The following is a 16,667-nucleotide window of genomic DNA, read 5'->3' as shown; positions in this document are numbered from 1 at the left end:
GGCCAACGTTATACGCGGAGAATTATCAGTCGCGCATCAAGTTAACGTTGCAACGCAAAAACAAAGACAGTTTCATTAAATGCCAGTTTGAATTGAAAAAGATAAACAAAAAAAAAAAAAAAAAAAAAAAAAAAAACGACTCGCTGCAAATCCGTTTTAATAAACAAAATTCTCTCCGTTTTTCTGTCTTATTTAATTTTCTTGTGACTTGAAACAATCGAATTCTTTACAGTATATATTAGGGAATTTCCTGAAAAATTTTGTTGACCATGACATGCAATATATAATATATTGTCAATATTTTGCTGGAGAGTTTTTCAAATGCTGGAACGAAGTATTTAGCAAATATTTATGCTTTTGGGGAGAAAATATTTCCGACCCCTGAATAATTTTTATTTTCAACAATTATCGGAATATACTTTCGACCTGTTTTATTGTATAAATTTCACTTCTGTAAAACAGCTCAGCTCTATTGTGACATTATAAATTTCGCGTTTAGACCAGTCGATTCAATGCAAATATCAGATGCAATATATTATCTTATCTGCGCAGTTATTTTGAATAGAACTCGTTACAAGTATACTTATGCATATTCATAGACAGCATAGCCTGAAGCCATCTATAAATTGGTCTTCAACGATTGTCTTTAATAACGGAACCTGCCTCAGTAACTGAGCTTACATCGATGGTAAGATCGGTATTATCTTCGGTCGCTAACTGAAACGTCGAATCAGTTTACCGCAAGAAAGTTGTAAGAAAATTAATCACGTGTCGATGCGTTACCGAGGGTGACGCGGGAGTTTTAAATTCTTGACATTCAGCAGGAATAAAATCAACTAGCAATGATAATCGAGGAGATATTTTTCACCCTCGATCTGCTACGTAACTTTACTACCGAAACGATGACGAATCTTGAGATTATACTTCCGAATTTGAGAGAAAACTTTCCGATCATTGAGCCAGTAATAAACAGTGGAAAATCGGTGCAACGCTTGCTCGTTTATTATTATACGAGAGTGTCTCGATAAGGAAAAGTAAAAATTGAACGGCTTGCTTTCCCTCGATAAATGGTGTACAGAAAAGGCGAACGTACCGCGCCACAGATAATCCGTTCAGTTTCACACGATTCGATGTGTAATAGAATTTACGATGCGCAGTTTACCTGCAGCGGACTATTATACCTACATAAAATTGAAGTTCAGTTTATACCGTAATAACAATACTTCGCAATACAGCATAATTAGCGTGGAGTTTGTTTCCTGAGGATACTTATAGAAGAAAAATATCCATCCATTGTTAGTAAATCATAATTAAGGATTAAACAATGTGAATAAAAATCGCAAAGACCGCATCGATTCCCATTGTCAAAATAAACTTAGACTAGCCGATTGCACTTAACCCGTGGATTAATTGGCGAGGTAATCAACGCGCATGTCGCGTGACTGGAATCCGGTGCCCCCATTTCCTGCCCAGTATTTTATAACAGTCGTTACGTTCGTGATTGGACATTATGCTGGAAAGAAGGAAAGAAAGACGTGCCTTTTATTGGCACTCTCGGAGTCCAAGTATTGCTCCCGGTGGTGCGGGTTCATCGAGTTCCATGCACCAACCATCGACCTGTACTTTTAAGTCCGTCCAACTCGGCTCTGCCCAGATCATGCCCGGTGTCCGCCTATAAAGAACTCCTCAAGTCTCTTTCTTCGCCAAGTTTCCTCCGTCCTACGATAGGTTCAACATGTTTCGAGTGAGTCTGATTTATCTTTGCGGAGCAGTATCCTCATTCCATAAACTAACTGTGAATTTTCCTTGTTTCTTACAGGTACTCGTCCTGGTTCTGGTTTCCAATGTTTTGGCAGAGGCGCCGTTGAGACCAGGGCACATCAAATACAGCGACGATAACGGTTTGTGGATAAATCTTTTGAACATTCTGTTGCACCGAATACTTTTTTTGGTCACTTTTTTCACGCCAACTGCGTCTTGATGTAATGTTTCAGGGATCAAAGTTGACTGGAAGCTGTACGCTCCTTACACTCAGTTCAAGTCCCAAATTCAGCGTCACTACGAGCGAAGGGACGAGGGAAAAGCAACGGCAAAAGTGGAACCGAGGGTCGTCAGGCCGACCGGAAATCAAGCCAGAGTTCGAGCCGAGCTTCTGGGGCATGAACAGGAGCAGCCTGTGCGGTACAAGCCTTTCTCGCAAGTTCCAAACCCGCTAAAGCAGCTCCTCATGGAGTCTTACGAAGCCCAGGCGCCCTACGTTGATCACGAGGCCTTCTTTCACCGACTTCCGGTTCCGCAGCAATCGGTTCCTCCGGAGAGACAGGGAGTTGGGTACCAATCGGAGATCGTCAGGCCGGAAACTCGTGACCAGCAAAGTGAAATTATATCGGAAGCGAGAACATCGAGTGCACATCAATCTCTCTTCTTCGACAAGAGCGTTCCCGCGGAAATTCAACGGCTGCTAAAGTACCAGGCTCAAATACCGTACAACGTTATTGCTAATCACATAGTTTATAAACCCGAAACCCCTTTCGTACCCGAACCCTTACCTGATGACGAAATTGGTCCGTACAAATATCGCAGCAGAGTTTATTACGCGTACCGACCAAATTACAAGGAGGATCAGGCTGAGCCTGTTTCCGAAGAATCTGATCGCAAATCTTCGTATTTAACTGCTGCGGTAAAGTAGAAAATTTATTTAAGTTACAGTTTTTTTTTTTTTTAATTCGATTCGTTATTATTAAAATTTTTTCTCCCCATTATCAAGCTTCGATTGTTTAATTCGTGTAGAGTCGGAATTCCTTATGGATAAAGTAATGAATAAACTGGAAAATGAATAAAATTCACAAATGTTTAACTGTAGTGGCTCAACTGATATTCAATTTTTCTTATAGTAAATATAGACAGTATATTTCGAAGAAATTGTTAACATAAAGTATATTCAGATATTTTTTGATATGAAAGCCAGTTTTCATGTTGAAGAGGTACATACGTCAATTAATTTGTTTCTATTCAACTACCCGCCTGACAAAAACTTCCGAGGCTAACTCGTAACCATAAATTAAATCGTTATGCGTTTGTCGTGATGCGAGACACGCAGTCCTACGTGGGCCGTTTATCTAACGCAGATCGCTTCGGATTTCACCGGGATTTAAGTATACAGCATACATTTCTCCGGATCAGGAAAGTTGTTTCGTTCAGGTAACTCGTCAATTTCCTGATACTCCATATACATGCACTGAACTGCACGAGCTTAAGGCGCAACGTTCTTACGCACGGAAACGTAACCCTACAGTCACACAGCCCAGAAGGTATAACCGATGAAGCAAACTTCTCGCAGTTACATGTGAAACAGGTTCTCAATCTTTCGCCAAGTTGAACGGGGCGCACGAATGTTGGCGGGCAGAAAACGATGAACGGATAAAAACAACCTTCACCAAAGCACCAAGATTATGGTTGATGGGAATCCAGCTGCTGGATTGGAATCAAAGTCACGGTGTGTAGTTTGAAAAATCCTCAGTATAATTTTTTAACCAACAATTTATGTGAAATTTTAGAATAGCCAGGTACAATTTGATCATAGACATAATTATTTTGGACACTGCAAGGCTAGGGCTAGATATCAAAAAGCCATTATCCGTGGTAAGTTGTACAGATTCTTATCACCATGGTCTCACTCGATTTCGACAGTGTAAAATTTCCAGATCTATTTGTATCTATTTGTGTACGATGCAACAATTTTCAGGACTTGAAAGGTTGGGATGACCACTGCAGGTGGGGGGTGAAATGGTTCCTCTGCACCTATCGGCGCCCTCTTGCCAGTCACGATCCTGGAGGGAGCAAGAAGGCAGAATTTAAAAGTTCCAAGCCACCGGACCACGCTACTCACAGAGCCTGGAGGTGGCTCGAGGCAACCCTCGGCTATAAATTAGCTGGGGGTATCGCGCGGCCTTCTCAGATCAACTCCACCCTCGACTCCGTCGACGCGGGTCTCTCGCCATGGCTCCATTGCACGTAAGTACCTTGCCACTCTCTAGCAATCGTGCACGCACAGTCATTGTGCAACATCTCGAGGTGCGGGGAACCAGCTTTAGTTCACATTGTTATCAGATGGTGAAAAACCCCCAGGAAACGATAATCGGGATTGATAATCTTGCTGCCTTGCGGAACGTGAAACAGTGTTGAAGGAAGGGATAAAGTCCTTACTACAGAACAAAAGAAAGTTGTTTTTTAATACTATTGACGGGTGTAAAATCAGCCTTCTAATGGTCAGGGCTTAGAGTTTTACGGGAAAAAGCCATTCGACAAAAGATCGAGTATCTGATCAATGTACTGGACATTATTTACTACCCTTTAGCGTCAAAAGTCTTGATACACTCGTGAAAAGTGGTTTTCTATGGTTTTCCACACATCGTAAACTACTTAGATTCTTTGTCAGGCTTTTCTTCGTGTCGATAGCAACACAGCTTCTAGTGTAGTGAGCTATATTTCGGTCAAAACTGGAACGAGGAAACGTTGCAGCAAAGTAAGTGGCTGCATAGGCGGTTATATCACTTTCTATTCGAGCGTAGTTGAGTGTGTATAATCTATACGCATACCTGCTCGTATCTGTTTGCACGACTGTCGTGCCTGCAAATTCAGCCATCCGCAATCCTGCAGCCATGTGTATACATATAGCCCACTTACCTTTCGCTTCGAAATCTAACGTCTTGTTTTCGTTTTTCTTGGAAAGGTATGTGTACCCCGTTGATGTGTGCAGCTGGTAACTGGCAAAGATACGCGAGATAAAACAACCTGCTATTGATAATTAATTCATCGTGCACAACCATCGGAACGAAGCATTGAACTCGTTTGTTCCTATTTGATCATAGTTTTTTTTGATTTCAGTTTTTGTTTTTATCCACCCTACCCTTATGCCTGGCCCAATTCTCCATCCAGGGCCCGAGTGACGGGAACCGTGCAGCTCAGAGTCTCAGGTACAGCGAGGAGAAGGGGATTGAGTACAGCGATCAAAGTGGTGAGTGTGAATAGAGAGGAATTCGAAATGGAATAAGGAAGGAGTCGATGACTGTAGTTGCAACTGTCAGACTTTGTTTAACTACAAGTCAAAGTTCCTCAAGTTTCTTCTTTGATTATTTATGCCTATCTTCCTATACCGCGTTTTCAGCCTCTTTGGGTACTGGTGACTTCTCTATCCAAGGTGCCACTGATGGCAACAGCAACTTTCAGATCCAAGGTGCGTCGGATGGAAATTCCGACTTCCAGATTCAGGGTGCCACAGACAGTAATGCCGACTTCAAGATCCAGGGTGCTTCGGACGGCAATGCCAACTTTCATATCCAGGGAGCTTCGGACGGAAACGCCAATTTTCAAATACAAGGAGCCACAGACGGAAACGCCAACTTCCAAATACAGGGACCCACAGACGGACAAGCCAACTATCAGGTTCAGGAACCATCGAGCGGTCATGAGCAGTCCTCGATCCAATTAGGACAATACGATGCGAATCAAGGAAACCAGCGGTCGCTGCAGTACAACGATCCAAACGGTAGGTGCGAGTTAAGTCTCTTCGTTCGGAACATTTCTGCAGTGGGATGATAGTCAATTAGACGAAGGAGAAGATTTTTTGATCTGGGACGAAAAATACCGAACTTGATCTCGTTTCGGAAGCTCAGAGGAGATTCGTACCTCGGACCTTCATTTCGAATAACCTTTCCAGGCTTCAAGCTCAATTGGAAGTCTTACGCGCATGGTCAACTGTCGCCACAAATTCAGCAACAGCGGCCCCAACCTGAGCCTGTACAGTACACTCAAAGCCAGGCGGAAGCTCAGTACGCGACGCAACCAGCGCCTCGTCCGGCACCCCAACCGGCACCTCAGCCCACTCATCAGGGTGAAGAGCGAGTTTCGGTTCAACAACCGATCAGCTATAGACCCTACGACAACGCGCCGGCCCAAATAAAGCAGCTGCTTCAATTCCAGTCGCAAATTCCCTACCTCAACGCCATTCCGGAACACTTGAGGTACCTACTCTCGAATCGGCGTCATTACCCTTTGCCAAGGGTCTGTTTCTCTGTTCTGCCCATTGCTTTCTCTCTCTCTCTCTCTCTTTCTCTGCATCCAACGCCGATTCACTTTGTGCAGGTACGACGCTATCGCTCACGCTCAGTCTCAGACTTCAGCTCAGGAACAACCGCGGGAGGATTCGCCGCCTCCTCGGTATCGGCCGAATCCACGCGGACATCAAAGACCCAAACGTCAGGCCCAGAAGCAGCAGGGCCAGCAGCAGCAGCACAGAAGGATACCTCAGCCATCTCCCGAAGCCACGCCTCAGTACTCGGCCAATGTTCCGTCTCAGATACAGCAGTTACTAAACTTTCAGTCACAGATTCCGTACCAGAACGCAATTCCTGAACAGTTCAGGTAAGTTGAAGCTTCTTAATTCTCGAACATCAATTCTTGGCAACACGTCAATATATTTTAACACGGCTTCTGGACTTTCAGGTACAATCTGGACACTCCTCCAGCCCCCGTTCAACCCTTCAAAACCGAAGTTCCGCTTCAAAATACTCCGCGAATAGGCCACGCGCGATCAAAACGCCAGACCCATCAACAGCAGCATCAGAATCAACAACAACAACAGCCGCAGCAACAGTACAAAAGAATTCCTCAGCCTGCTCCTGAGGCCCAGCCACACTACTCGACAAATGTTCCTTCGCAGATTCAACAACTTCTTAGATTTCAGTCACAAATTCCGTACATGAACGCCATTCCGGAACAGTTCAGGTGAGTCGTTGGGACAGCTCGAAGTAGAAGACGAGTCCCAAATTCGCGATCTTTCAGGTACAACCTGGAGAGCGTTCCTGCCCAGAATCCGCAGCAAGGTGGTCATCATCGAGGTAAACGCCAGGCTCAGCACCAACAAAAGCCGCAACAACAGTACAGAAGGATACCTCAGCCAGCTCCAGAGTCGCAGCCTCAGTACTCGACGAATGTTCCTCCCCAGATAAAACAGCTGCTTCAATTCCAATCGCAAATTCCATACGTTAACGCTATTCCGGAACAGTTTAGGTAATCTATCGATCGACGACACGAGCTGGTTTGCTTGTTCGACGATCTTAATCAAAGTTAGGGATTTTACAGATACAACTTGGAAAACGTTGAACACGCTCCTCAGAACGGAGCTCAGAGTCATCAGCGGGGTAAACGCGAAGCTCAGCAACATGTTCAGGGACAAAATCAGCAGCAATACAAACGAATTCCACAGCCGGCTCCTGAAGCTTTGCCCCAGTACTCTGCAAACCTGCCCCCTGGTATCCAACAAATACTCAAATTCCAGGCTGAGACTCCTTACAATATTATAGCCAATCAGATAATCTACCGCCCGGATAAGCCCTACATTCCTGAACCCGTCTCACGACCGGTCCCTAATTACCAGGCCCAAAATCAAGGGAACATTAAACCCGTTACTGAACATAAATAAATTTTTTCACTCAATTTTTTTTTACTTTTACTTAAATTATGTAGTGTAGTTTTTTTTTGGACTTTTTTTTTTTTACTGTTTGTAATTTGTTGTATACGTAATGCGTTCCTCAATGTGCGAGATTTTTGTGTTAATTCTTCTCTCTCTGGATATTCATTACGTCTGATAGATTGTCCAATCAGTATTCAATTTTCAAATCTCTTCTAGATGCACCCTTAATTAACTACCGAAAACGGAGCTCGAGTTTTCGTCGCGTTTCGCATTCGTTTGATTTAAGAGTAAATGCATAATTATATACTGGTTAAGCTTAACGAGATGAGTGTTGTAGCCTTAATGATTCTCCAACCGTGGAGAGATTAAATCCCGAAAAAAATATGCATGTGACTGAATTTTGTATACACCTCCTCTACATCATCTTTTCATTTAGTGTAAAATAAATAAATATTTTTTCACAAAGTTAGGTTATAATAAACCAATGAAAATTAATTCATCATCAATAATGGCTGGTAAGATTTCACAAAAAAAAAAAAAAACTTGAAAATCTATCGTAAAAATATACCGTATTCTTGACTTGTGTCAAATATTAGATCAATAGATAGATCAATAATGAAAGTCACGTTTACAATATGAAACCTATTTATCCGACCGGAAGTCTAGTATGACATTAAATATTGCATAATAATTATGTCAGACATAATGAAGGAAAGCGATATAATATGTCTACCTATACCGTGTTTCGCGTTTCTGGGTTACGAAAGCAGTCACACGCCTGTCTATAATCTGATACGTTCCCTGCAAAAAATAAAATTGAAAAATAAAAATGGCCGTCCTCTAGAACCATTTCTTCTTGCGATAAGCGATTTGAATAAAAATCAACCTTTGAATAAAATTATATGTATATATATATATATAAATACGTAGCTACTTATTAATCAAAAGATTTCATATCACAGCCAATAACTAGTATGACAAAAAAAAATTCCCTTACTCTTTCTGCATAAAACAACGAAAAGCAACGGTTCAGCTCTCTAGTTTCCTATATCTATTATTGGAAAGAAAAGGACACGGTGAGATCCGGTTTAATTGAAGTAATGTGAAAAAAAACTTTGAAATATGTTTTCGAGCAGTCAATGATCCAGGTTGATAAATCATGAGGTCTTAATACAGGAACTGAGATATGAAATCTCCTCTTATTGACCACGTCGTGCAGCTTTCCGCGTCCCGGTTCCACGGCGCCAGGTAAGGAGACTTACGTGCATGCGGCAGGACACGTCGACGTGAAACCTGGATCTAATAAAGTATGTATAAATATTCGTCGCCAGCTAACCGTGACGCCTTCGCCTCCCGGAGGTGGTCATTTACATTTTACCCTCTACTCGAGGTTCGCCCATATTATAGAAACGCGGAGCAACATAAGGCCCAGTTTCTTCGGAGACCGTCAGTTCGGCAGGTTCAGTTTAACGCGCTCCGTTTCTCAAGATGAATTACCCAGTGAGTATTATCCGCCTTCGTATTGTCGATCATTTTACTTAAAATAGGGATAAAAGTGTAATTAGTTTGTTACGATATGAGATTTAAAAAAAAAAAACATTTCAAATCAATTATAGGTTAGTGATTTCTTGAACGGTTTTCAATTGCTTATTATTTTATTAACCAGGAGTTATGATATTACAAGAAAAAATTGCAAAGTAGTTTCTCAGATGAATGGATTCTTCGTTTTGGTACATTTTTTTAACAAACTTCGTACACAGAGTTTTATACCGATTTCTTTGCCCGAGACTTTCCATTTTGTGTAGAAAAAATAAAAAAGAAACCACACTTCCGTCTTGATTCACGGGAATGATGAATAATTTCTTGAGTGACCTTTTCCACGCCCTACAGTCAAGTATCTGTATACGATAGTGCAGGCAGGCATTTCTGGTCTGCAATTTAATATCAACTACCTGTCTGCATTACTTTCTAATGCAACTGCTCTCCGCCGTCCAACGTAGCTAGTCGTTTTTCCCGCTGTGTGTGCGTACGGGTATGCAACAATATGCATTCGCACATGAAATATGAAATATATCCCCCGCGAAGACACGGGAAAAAAATTCTACCTGCCGTTATTGAGTATATCCGAGCAGATACTGACAAGCATTCAAATTTTCAGGTTCTTCTGATGGTGCTGACGGCCTTTTCCGGAAGTCTCGTCGCCTCGGAAGCCATCAATGTTTACGGTGAGTTTCCATTGTCGAATGATTGGTCCAAAACCGTTTCTCAGACTCGTCATTTCCTGTTCCAGGAGGCATCCGCGGAGTCAGGGCTTCAAATCCGGTGACCGTTGCCCAGCCGCCAGTCGAGCATATCAACTACAGACCCTATTCCCAGGTTCCAGCGGGCATCAAGCAGCTCCTGCAGTTCCAACAGGCTCGGGAACCGATAACCCACATCCCGGCCCAGCCGCCGCCCCAGTTGGCTAAGGCCCCGAGCCAAAACCGACCCCAGTACAACCCTCAGGTTCAATATGGATCCGCGCAACCTAGTCCCCAGCAGTATCAGGCCCAGCCTCAGGCGGCGTACAATCCAGGAGTAAATCCTCAGGCCCAATTCAACCCCCATCCGTATCAGCAGGGTCAGCCGCAGAACTCGGTGGCTAGGAATCACCAGCAGCAACAGCAGCCACCTGGTGGCTTGTTTTACCCCGATCAGCGTCGCTTGTACTAAAAACCTTGAATAACGATTTCACTATATTATATACATAAGTGTTTGCGTTTCCCGGTGCCCCGGGAACGCGCAAGAGTAAAATAAATGAAAAAATGTCTAAGAATATCTCGGCCGAGTTCCGTAGGGGGTGGAGAAATTTATTTCGCTTATATATTCAGCCTCTCTCGTCGCGTCGCAGGATCTTCGATAAATCTGTGTCACCCGGCGGCTCGTGCGATTGCCTCGAAAGTGGCGGGGAGACAAATGTTTGTCAAACTTTGCGAGGGCCGCGATACCATCGAAGCCGGGTTCTCGCGCTAATGGAGAGATCAGAATTAATAGATATACCTCGCTCGGCACACCGAGGGGTTATCACTCTCCGGTGACAAAGAATCGCGGATCTCACCGCGCAGCCTGGAGCGAGGAAACTCTTTCAACCCCCCGGGAAATTATTATTAGATCATATTAATTCTCCAGCGGTACTTCCGAGCGAATTCTACTCGGGATTCCTTTCCGGGTAAAAAAGCTCCGCACTTCACCCTGCAGTTGGCAAATCCGCAACATGGGGTGGGGGTAAAAATATACTAAAAATAAAATCAAAATATCGAATTTTTAAAGAGGCCAAAAATTTAATTTTATAAAATTTAAAAATTTTGAAAATAAAAGTATGGAGAAGTAAAATAATAGAAAGGTCAAAACATGGAATATCGAACTGTAGAATGATCAGAATTCCTCTCGATATAGATCATATCGAAAATAGACTCGCTTACAGATCCTCGATTTCGCCGTTCCATGTTTTGACTTTTCTATATTTTGTCATTCTGTATTTCGACTTTCTATATCTACAATTTCCTGTACTTGGTCTTTCGACATTTTTAAATTTTATGAATAACATTTTCGCGTCCACGAAAATTCGCTACTCCGGTCCTTCCATCGATCGAAAATTCTAATCTTTTACCCCCACCCTCACAATTCCGTCTCGCTCACCTGCCCACTTCACCTTGGTTCCCGGCTACCCGAGGGGTGTCGATTTGTCACTCCCGGAATCAAGGTATCATCGCACCGCTGGGTTCGCACAAGGGGCGTATCTCCGCGGTGGCATTCGCCGATGTGGCAGCCACCGAAACCCTGCCACCGGGTCCTCGGGCCGCCCCTGCTCTGCTGCCAAACAGCAGCCGGATTAGCGAGTCCATTAAAGTCGTGGACTCTATTAACCGGGGTACCCGACAGCGTGACATCAACCGCTCTTACCCAGTGGCGTCGACCCGGAGCACGTGCCGAAAACCCGGATCAAAATCCGGTGAAATCCATTTCGCAAAATGGGAAGTGCACAGGCCTTGAGGATTTTCCGAGTTCCTTTTTTGACCACGGATTCAGATGTCACATATTTACCGCCAAAGAAAGATGAACACGATTTTTTGTAATCAAAACTCGGGCAATGAACATTTTTCCAAAATTTGTCAAATTTCAAGATTTTCCGATTCGATCATTTAACAACGCGGCTGAACAAAGTGGAGCGGTTTTTTTTTTTCATCTAAATATCGGCGAGCCCGCGCCAATGTTCGTGGTTCATAGAGGCAGATTACAAAGGGAGGATTACCGGCAGCTGGGGCACCAGCCTGCCATGTCATCTCAAACCTCGCGGGTTTGCCGTACCTACGTCCTTCTCGATCCAGAGAGCGATCTCTTTGTCATTCGTCACATCGCTAACATAATTATGGGAGTTACAAGCCAAGCTGCGTCCTCGATACCTATAGCCATAAATAAGTGCTGCCATATCCGGAATTCTCGTATCGCAAGCGAGGAACGATATGCGGAATTAACCGTTTCACTTCTCCAGCGTCAAGCTGTGGAAAAAAAACGGGAAACGGTTTTTTTTTCTACGTTTGAAAACACAGCTTTAAAGGTATCGTAGTTTTCGTTGGTTCCTCTCTCTTTCGCATTTATCATTGATTATACTTTTGTTTATTCAATTATTATCGAAGCTACGTCAATGAGCTCTGTAAACTTTTTCTTCACGACTGTGTTTAGAAACGGATTCTGAAACACCTAGTCAGACCCGTGTGAACTGCTCTGCGGTCTGTAGTGTGATTACAATAATTGCGCCTAATCCCATGAGGGGGGTTAGAGCACGCGGCATGCTGGGATCGTGGCTTCGGCGGTGACGGCGGCGGCGTCGCGACGCCCGTCAACCCCTGCAGTCGAGATATATCGGAGATCCTCTTCCGTCCCCTCGAACGCGACCCGCTTTCCAGTGCATTAATGATAACATGACGGGATTTGTTTCAATAACAAGAAACCGTGCGCCGAGCAATATGCACGGATTAGTATGCCCGTCGTCGCATAAACTCAAGTGGCGAAATCGAGGGGCTAATCTCGGAAAACTTTCCTCGGAATTTTGAAGCTGCTGGGACCGAAAAGCTTGAGTTAATTTCCATGTTCTCTTAACGTTTTGCGAGATTGGTTCCAGGTGCATCGTTGGAGCAACATCGCGCCCGATTTGAGGTGCGGGAACTCAGAGCGTGCCCACGGCTCCAAGAAACCAGTCTTCGACAATGGCTGACTCCGTAAGGCAAAAATCAGAAAGCTAGGGGCCAAGCCGCAGTCTGGGTAAAAGCGGGGTGAATGCGTGCGGATCGTGTACATGTAGGTACCTACAGGAAAACGATGAGCAGCTGTCATGCAAAGAGCAGTGATTGGCCGGCCCTTCCTGACGGCCATGCTGGATTTTTCTAGTCTGCTTTACCGTCAACAATGGGATCACGTGTGGCCCCGAGGGTCGAGGTCTCATCCACAAAGCCTCACCATCCAGAGCCATCATCCCGCCTTAAGCGTTTCTGCCTACATCGGTGAAGTACGTCTGATTTCTCTCTTTGCCGCGTGCTTCTTCTTTTTTTTTTTTTTTTACACTTTATGATTTCATTTTTTCAGCGCACGCTTCGAACAGTTTTGCCATCGAGGAACGAGGACGGCTTCGAACACGTTGATCGCTAACTAAGGCACGAAGTATCTTCGATCTTCCTGTCACAGGTGAAGCTCAACCGGTCTTTGAAGCACGCAGCAGGTATACGAACGAAGCTCTTAATTAGGGCAATTGAAGTCAGATTTATTGCGAAAGAAATTATTTTCACATCGGTAGGTATGCCGAGAAAATCTCCGAGCCCAGGGTGAGCATTCGTCCTTGCTGCCTGTCTCAGCAAAATTCCTGCCGGCTAATCCTTGGGCAAGAGAGAAGACCCAGGGGGACGAAAACGAGTGAAAAACCAAATCTCAAGTCCGGAATAGGTAATTGGCGTGGTTCTTGCTCGAGTTTTTCCTTCGGGCACAAAGAAGCTCGCTAATCTATGCAGGCTAACCTGCGTCAGGTGAAACGAACCGTATTCCTGGTCCCGAGTTGTCGGATACCATTCTTCGGAAGAACACTGACGGTAAGAAATTTAATTCGTTGGTAACGTTTCCACCCGAACCATCAACGCCTAAGTGAATATAAAATTGAGTCGAACCGTTCGCCAGCCTCCGCGGGTAATTTATACGAATAATAAGCATGTCCGAATGACGGATAAGCGATCCATCCATCCATCCCCCAAGCATCAGTGTCACACCGGTGATGAGCCCCTCGGTGACAGGAACCAACATAATCTGTTCCCATCAAGCCAGACATAATGGGTGCATCACCGGAGATCCTACAATGGCAGAGCAGAAGCGACACCCTCGGTTATGAGGGGAGGAGGGGGGGTGAAATGTTTCGACGGAGTTTTATATACTTCAGACAATTTTTCTGCCGTTCTTTAACCGTCTCGATGCTTCGCTCATTTCAACTGCAATCCACCCCGAAGAGTACGAGTGTCGGTCGGTGGGTGGGTAGATATATTAAATTCCTAACGCGAGGAACCCCTCACGTGCGAATAATACAACGTGGGGTTAAGAAGCAATCACGCCGAGTTGGTTGCCACCCCCCTTTGCAACTCGGATAACTCAATTTTCGGTCTACTCGAAATATTTTACACTTACACACAAATTCGCTCGAACAACGTACCTGTGACGTTTGACGAAAAAATAATCGGCTTCGCCAAACTTCTTCACTTCGCTGTTTGACCAGGAATCGTTAACTTTTTTTGACAATCGATGCGATTCGGGCTATTCGAATAAATTGACGTTCTTGCAATTGGAAGTATTTTTCCCCTCATATTTTTCTTCTTTTTTGTACTTTTTCCCTTTCACGCTCAACCGTGGTAAAAAGACGAACCAAGTACGAATTGCTGAATTCGCGTTCTACGGCAGTGCGGTGAAAAATATTCAAGAAATTCCACAAACGAAACGTAATATTCACGCTTCTGAAATGCTTTCTTTGGCGGTTTTAATCTTTTATCCATACTTCTTTCACTTTGTTCTTATGACTCAAGCATACCTCGACACTCGCGGTATTTAAAAATAAAATACACAACGACATGTCGAATCATACCTCTACTATCCTAATGGAACTCAATCTGCGAGTGCTTGAAATTCTCGATGCGAAATTTGCGGAATAGAATTCGATTCCCAATACATACAGTGACTGATAATCGGCTTCATGAATTTCCAGAAACTGCGTGAAAAATTTAACCTAAAAAAAAAAAACTTTACAAATAACGTTCGACTTCTTTCAACGTACGAAGACCATCATTTTGTAATGTATATACGTCTCATCGCCCTGACCGTAGACCTACGATTAATTATCAACCCTCGTGAGATTCGGGGGTGATTTTTCACCCCGTTATTTCGTCCCCCTCTCCTCAAATCGAAGGGGCGGCGGTAATTATTCACGGCGAGAAGTCCAAGGTATACAATGAGCACAAGGTTGATTATGTACTCGTGCTGGGTGTAGGTATACATGCACAACACGAAAGCAAGGCAATAAGTGGCAGCCAGTCGATACCACTAATTGACTACAATGCATGGCGGCGCATATGGAGTACGTTTTTTCTGTTTTGTTACCTCAAAACAAAGCGGTCAATGCCCTGGACGTATCTTGAGTGGAGTCCTCGTCGTCGTCGAAAATCGAGGCTGCAACAGCGGTGGGCATTGAATCGATGTAGCACAATCGAGAGAGCATTGTTAACAGAGGTGCAATTACATCCTGAGCTTTGTTGAGCGTCATCGATAGTGTTTTGTTACTGTTGCTCGACGGGGTTTTGTTCGTGGACCAGGCAAGGTGCACAGAAGCTGCGACCGCAATGGCGTCGGTACGCCTGGTGGGAACTACTCGATGACCACTTAATGGGCCCGACATTTGTTACAACTCCCTTTATCTTAACCGGAGGAATTCCTGACCGGGGACCAATTCAACACAAAAAATATCACAATGGCCCAAAGACCAACGAGAGAGAAAGAGAGAAAGATTTTTTATTCACTCACCCGGAAAGGCTACACCATTGCCTTACAGATCGCTGGGAGCAGAAGCCATCGAGCTGGGACTTTTAAGGCCCAGGGTACAAGACTCGCGCGGCATACGGTCACTTCAGTTCCCTTCTATTTTTTTTCTTCTCGTTTCATCTAATCGAGACGATAATTAACCAGCACAATGAGTCGACTGTGTTCAGCCCCGTTCAGTTTTCGGATATATTTTAGATTACCAATGGTGACGATGAAGTGCATATATATATATATATTGTTTTACGTAGACACTTTCCCGACCTTTATGTATGTATACCTTCGCAGCTTCGCTTCTTGTTTTTCAAACTTGTTTCGGGCTGCAGCAGGGATTACGAAAGTGGAAGCCCACAGTTTGGTGCGGATTTGAACACTCGGTGTTACTTCTGGGCGGACTGTTTACCTGAGTAATTTGTCCGCGGATAATACTGACCAAACCCCGAAACCCTGTCGGGGGTTTGAAAGATCTTACCCCGTGATGCGGGCCAAAGTCTTTGCCAGCAGCTGTATAACAATTTTCCCTTTAATCTCTCCGACGCTATTTCTCCGGTACAACGTTTATTGCATATATATATATATATACATATAAATATATTTCTTTTCCTTTCTGTTGTCGATCTTATAATCACGCAGCAAAAAAACTTTCTGCAAAATTCTCTGTACAACATGACGTATCGAATAAATACACCGCGGATCAAGTACCATCAACGAGAAATCATCCCCTATTTTCTACTCAACGATATATTTGTAGCACGTTTTCACGGCTGGACACCCCAGGGTATAAGATGTGTGCATATATATATATATATATATATATATATATATATATATATATATATATATATATATATATATATATATATACATACACAGGAAAAATCTGGTAACGAGTTTATTCCCAAGAGTATCCACACGAGCGACACGCTGTGACCGAGTGCCAATATGTTTTTATCGCTAGTCATGTGTGATCGAGTGTTACTCGAGGTCCACAATGGCCAACATCGTCGTCCCGCATGATCGGCAAATCCTTGTCCGGGAATAAATTCGTGCAATGAAACTTTTCGGAGGAACGAGAGTAAAAAAGATGGAAGAA

The 16,667-nt window shown here is 43.9% G+C and overlaps 3 protein-coding genes across 5 annotated transcripts; all 3 read left to right on the top strand.

The window, feature by feature from the left end:
• Window positions 1-954: 954 nt before the first annotated feature.
• LOC124414713 lies at window positions 955-2,711 on the top strand. Of its 2 annotated transcripts, XM_046895862.1 has the most exons (3): window positions 955-1,744; window positions 1,820-1,901; window positions 1,995-2,711. In XM_046895862.1, the coding sequence occupies exons 1-3, from the start codon at window positions 1,736-1,738 to the stop codon at window positions 2,687-2,689; spliced, it is 786 nt and encodes a 261-aa protein (XP_046751818.1). In that variant the 5' UTR covers window positions 955-1,735; the 3' UTR covers window positions 2,690-2,711. The 2 variants fall into 2 exon arrangements, with proteins under 2 accessions (XP_046751818.1, XP_046751736.1); XM_046895780.1 differs by having other exon boundaries at window positions 955-1,901.
• Window positions 2,712-3,867: 1,156 nt separating this feature from the next.
• On the top strand, window positions 3,868-7,492 carry LOC124407032 (transcription factor SPT20 homolog). 2 transcript variants are annotated; one of them, XM_046882825.1, is made up of 8 exons: window positions 3,868-4,017; window positions 4,891-5,017; window positions 5,168-5,548; window positions 5,720-6,023; window positions 6,145-6,423; window positions 6,505-6,786; window positions 6,844-7,071; window positions 7,144-7,492. In XM_046882825.1, the coding sequence occupies exons 1-8, from the start codon at window positions 4,000-4,002 to the stop codon at window positions 7,481-7,483; spliced, it is 1,959 nt and encodes a 652-aa protein (XP_046738781.1). In that variant the 5' UTR covers window positions 3,868-3,999; the 3' UTR covers window positions 7,484-7,492. The 2 variants fall into 2 exon arrangements, with proteins under 2 accessions (XP_046738781.1, XP_046738790.1); XM_046882834.1 differs by lacking the exon at window positions 6,844-7,071.
• A 1,359-nt stretch (window positions 7,493-8,851) lies between these two features.
• LOC124403994 (activating signal cointegrator 1 complex subunit 2 homolog) lies at window positions 8,852-10,225 on the top strand. Its single transcript, XM_046877789.1, has 3 exons — window positions 8,852-8,974; window positions 9,633-9,699; window positions 9,765-10,225. Exons 1-3 carry the CDS (start codon window positions 8,963-8,965, stop codon window positions 10,184-10,186), a joined length of 501 nt encoding a protein of 166 aa, XP_046733745.1. The 5' UTR covers window positions 8,852-8,962; the 3' UTR covers window positions 10,187-10,225.
• The last annotated feature ends 6,442 nt before the right edge of the window (window positions 10,226-16,667 follow it).

The sequence above is a fragment of the Diprion similis genome, chromosome 1, assembly GCF_021155765.1.
Source record: "Diprion similis isolate iyDipSimi1 chromosome 1, iyDipSimi1.1, whole genome shotgun sequence".
Taxonomy (NCBI): domain Eukaryota; kingdom Metazoa; phylum Arthropoda; class Insecta; order Hymenoptera; family Diprionidae; genus Diprion; species Diprion similis.
Note: the sequence above shows the minus strand (reverse complement) of the source record. Positions and strands in the feature narration are given on the sequence as shown.

Bases quoted from the DNA above. Each gene is read 5' to 3' on its own strand.
- LOC124414713 (XM_046895780.1), top strand. From the start codon at position 1,736: ATGTTTCGAGTGAGTCTGATTTATCTTTGCGGAGCAGTATCCTCATTC. The intron at 1,902-1,994 runs GTTTGTGGATAA...GTAATGTTTCAG, and splicing joins CAAATACAGCGACGATAACG to GGATCAAAGTTGACTGGAAG.
- LOC124407032 (XM_046882825.1), top strand. The intron at 5,549-5,719 runs GTAGGTGCGAGT...TAACCTTTCCAG, and splicing joins GCAGTACAACGATCCAAACG to GCTTCAAGCTCAATTGGAAG. The intron at 7,072-7,143 runs GTAATCTATCGA...GGGATTTTACAG, and splicing joins GCTATTCCGGAACAGTTTAG to ATACAACTTGGAAAACGTTG.
- LOC124403994 (XM_046877789.1), top strand. The intron at 9,700-9,764 runs GTGAGTTTCCAT...TTCCTGTTCCAG, and splicing joins GGAAGCCATCAATGTTTACG to GAGGCATCCGCGGAGTCAGG.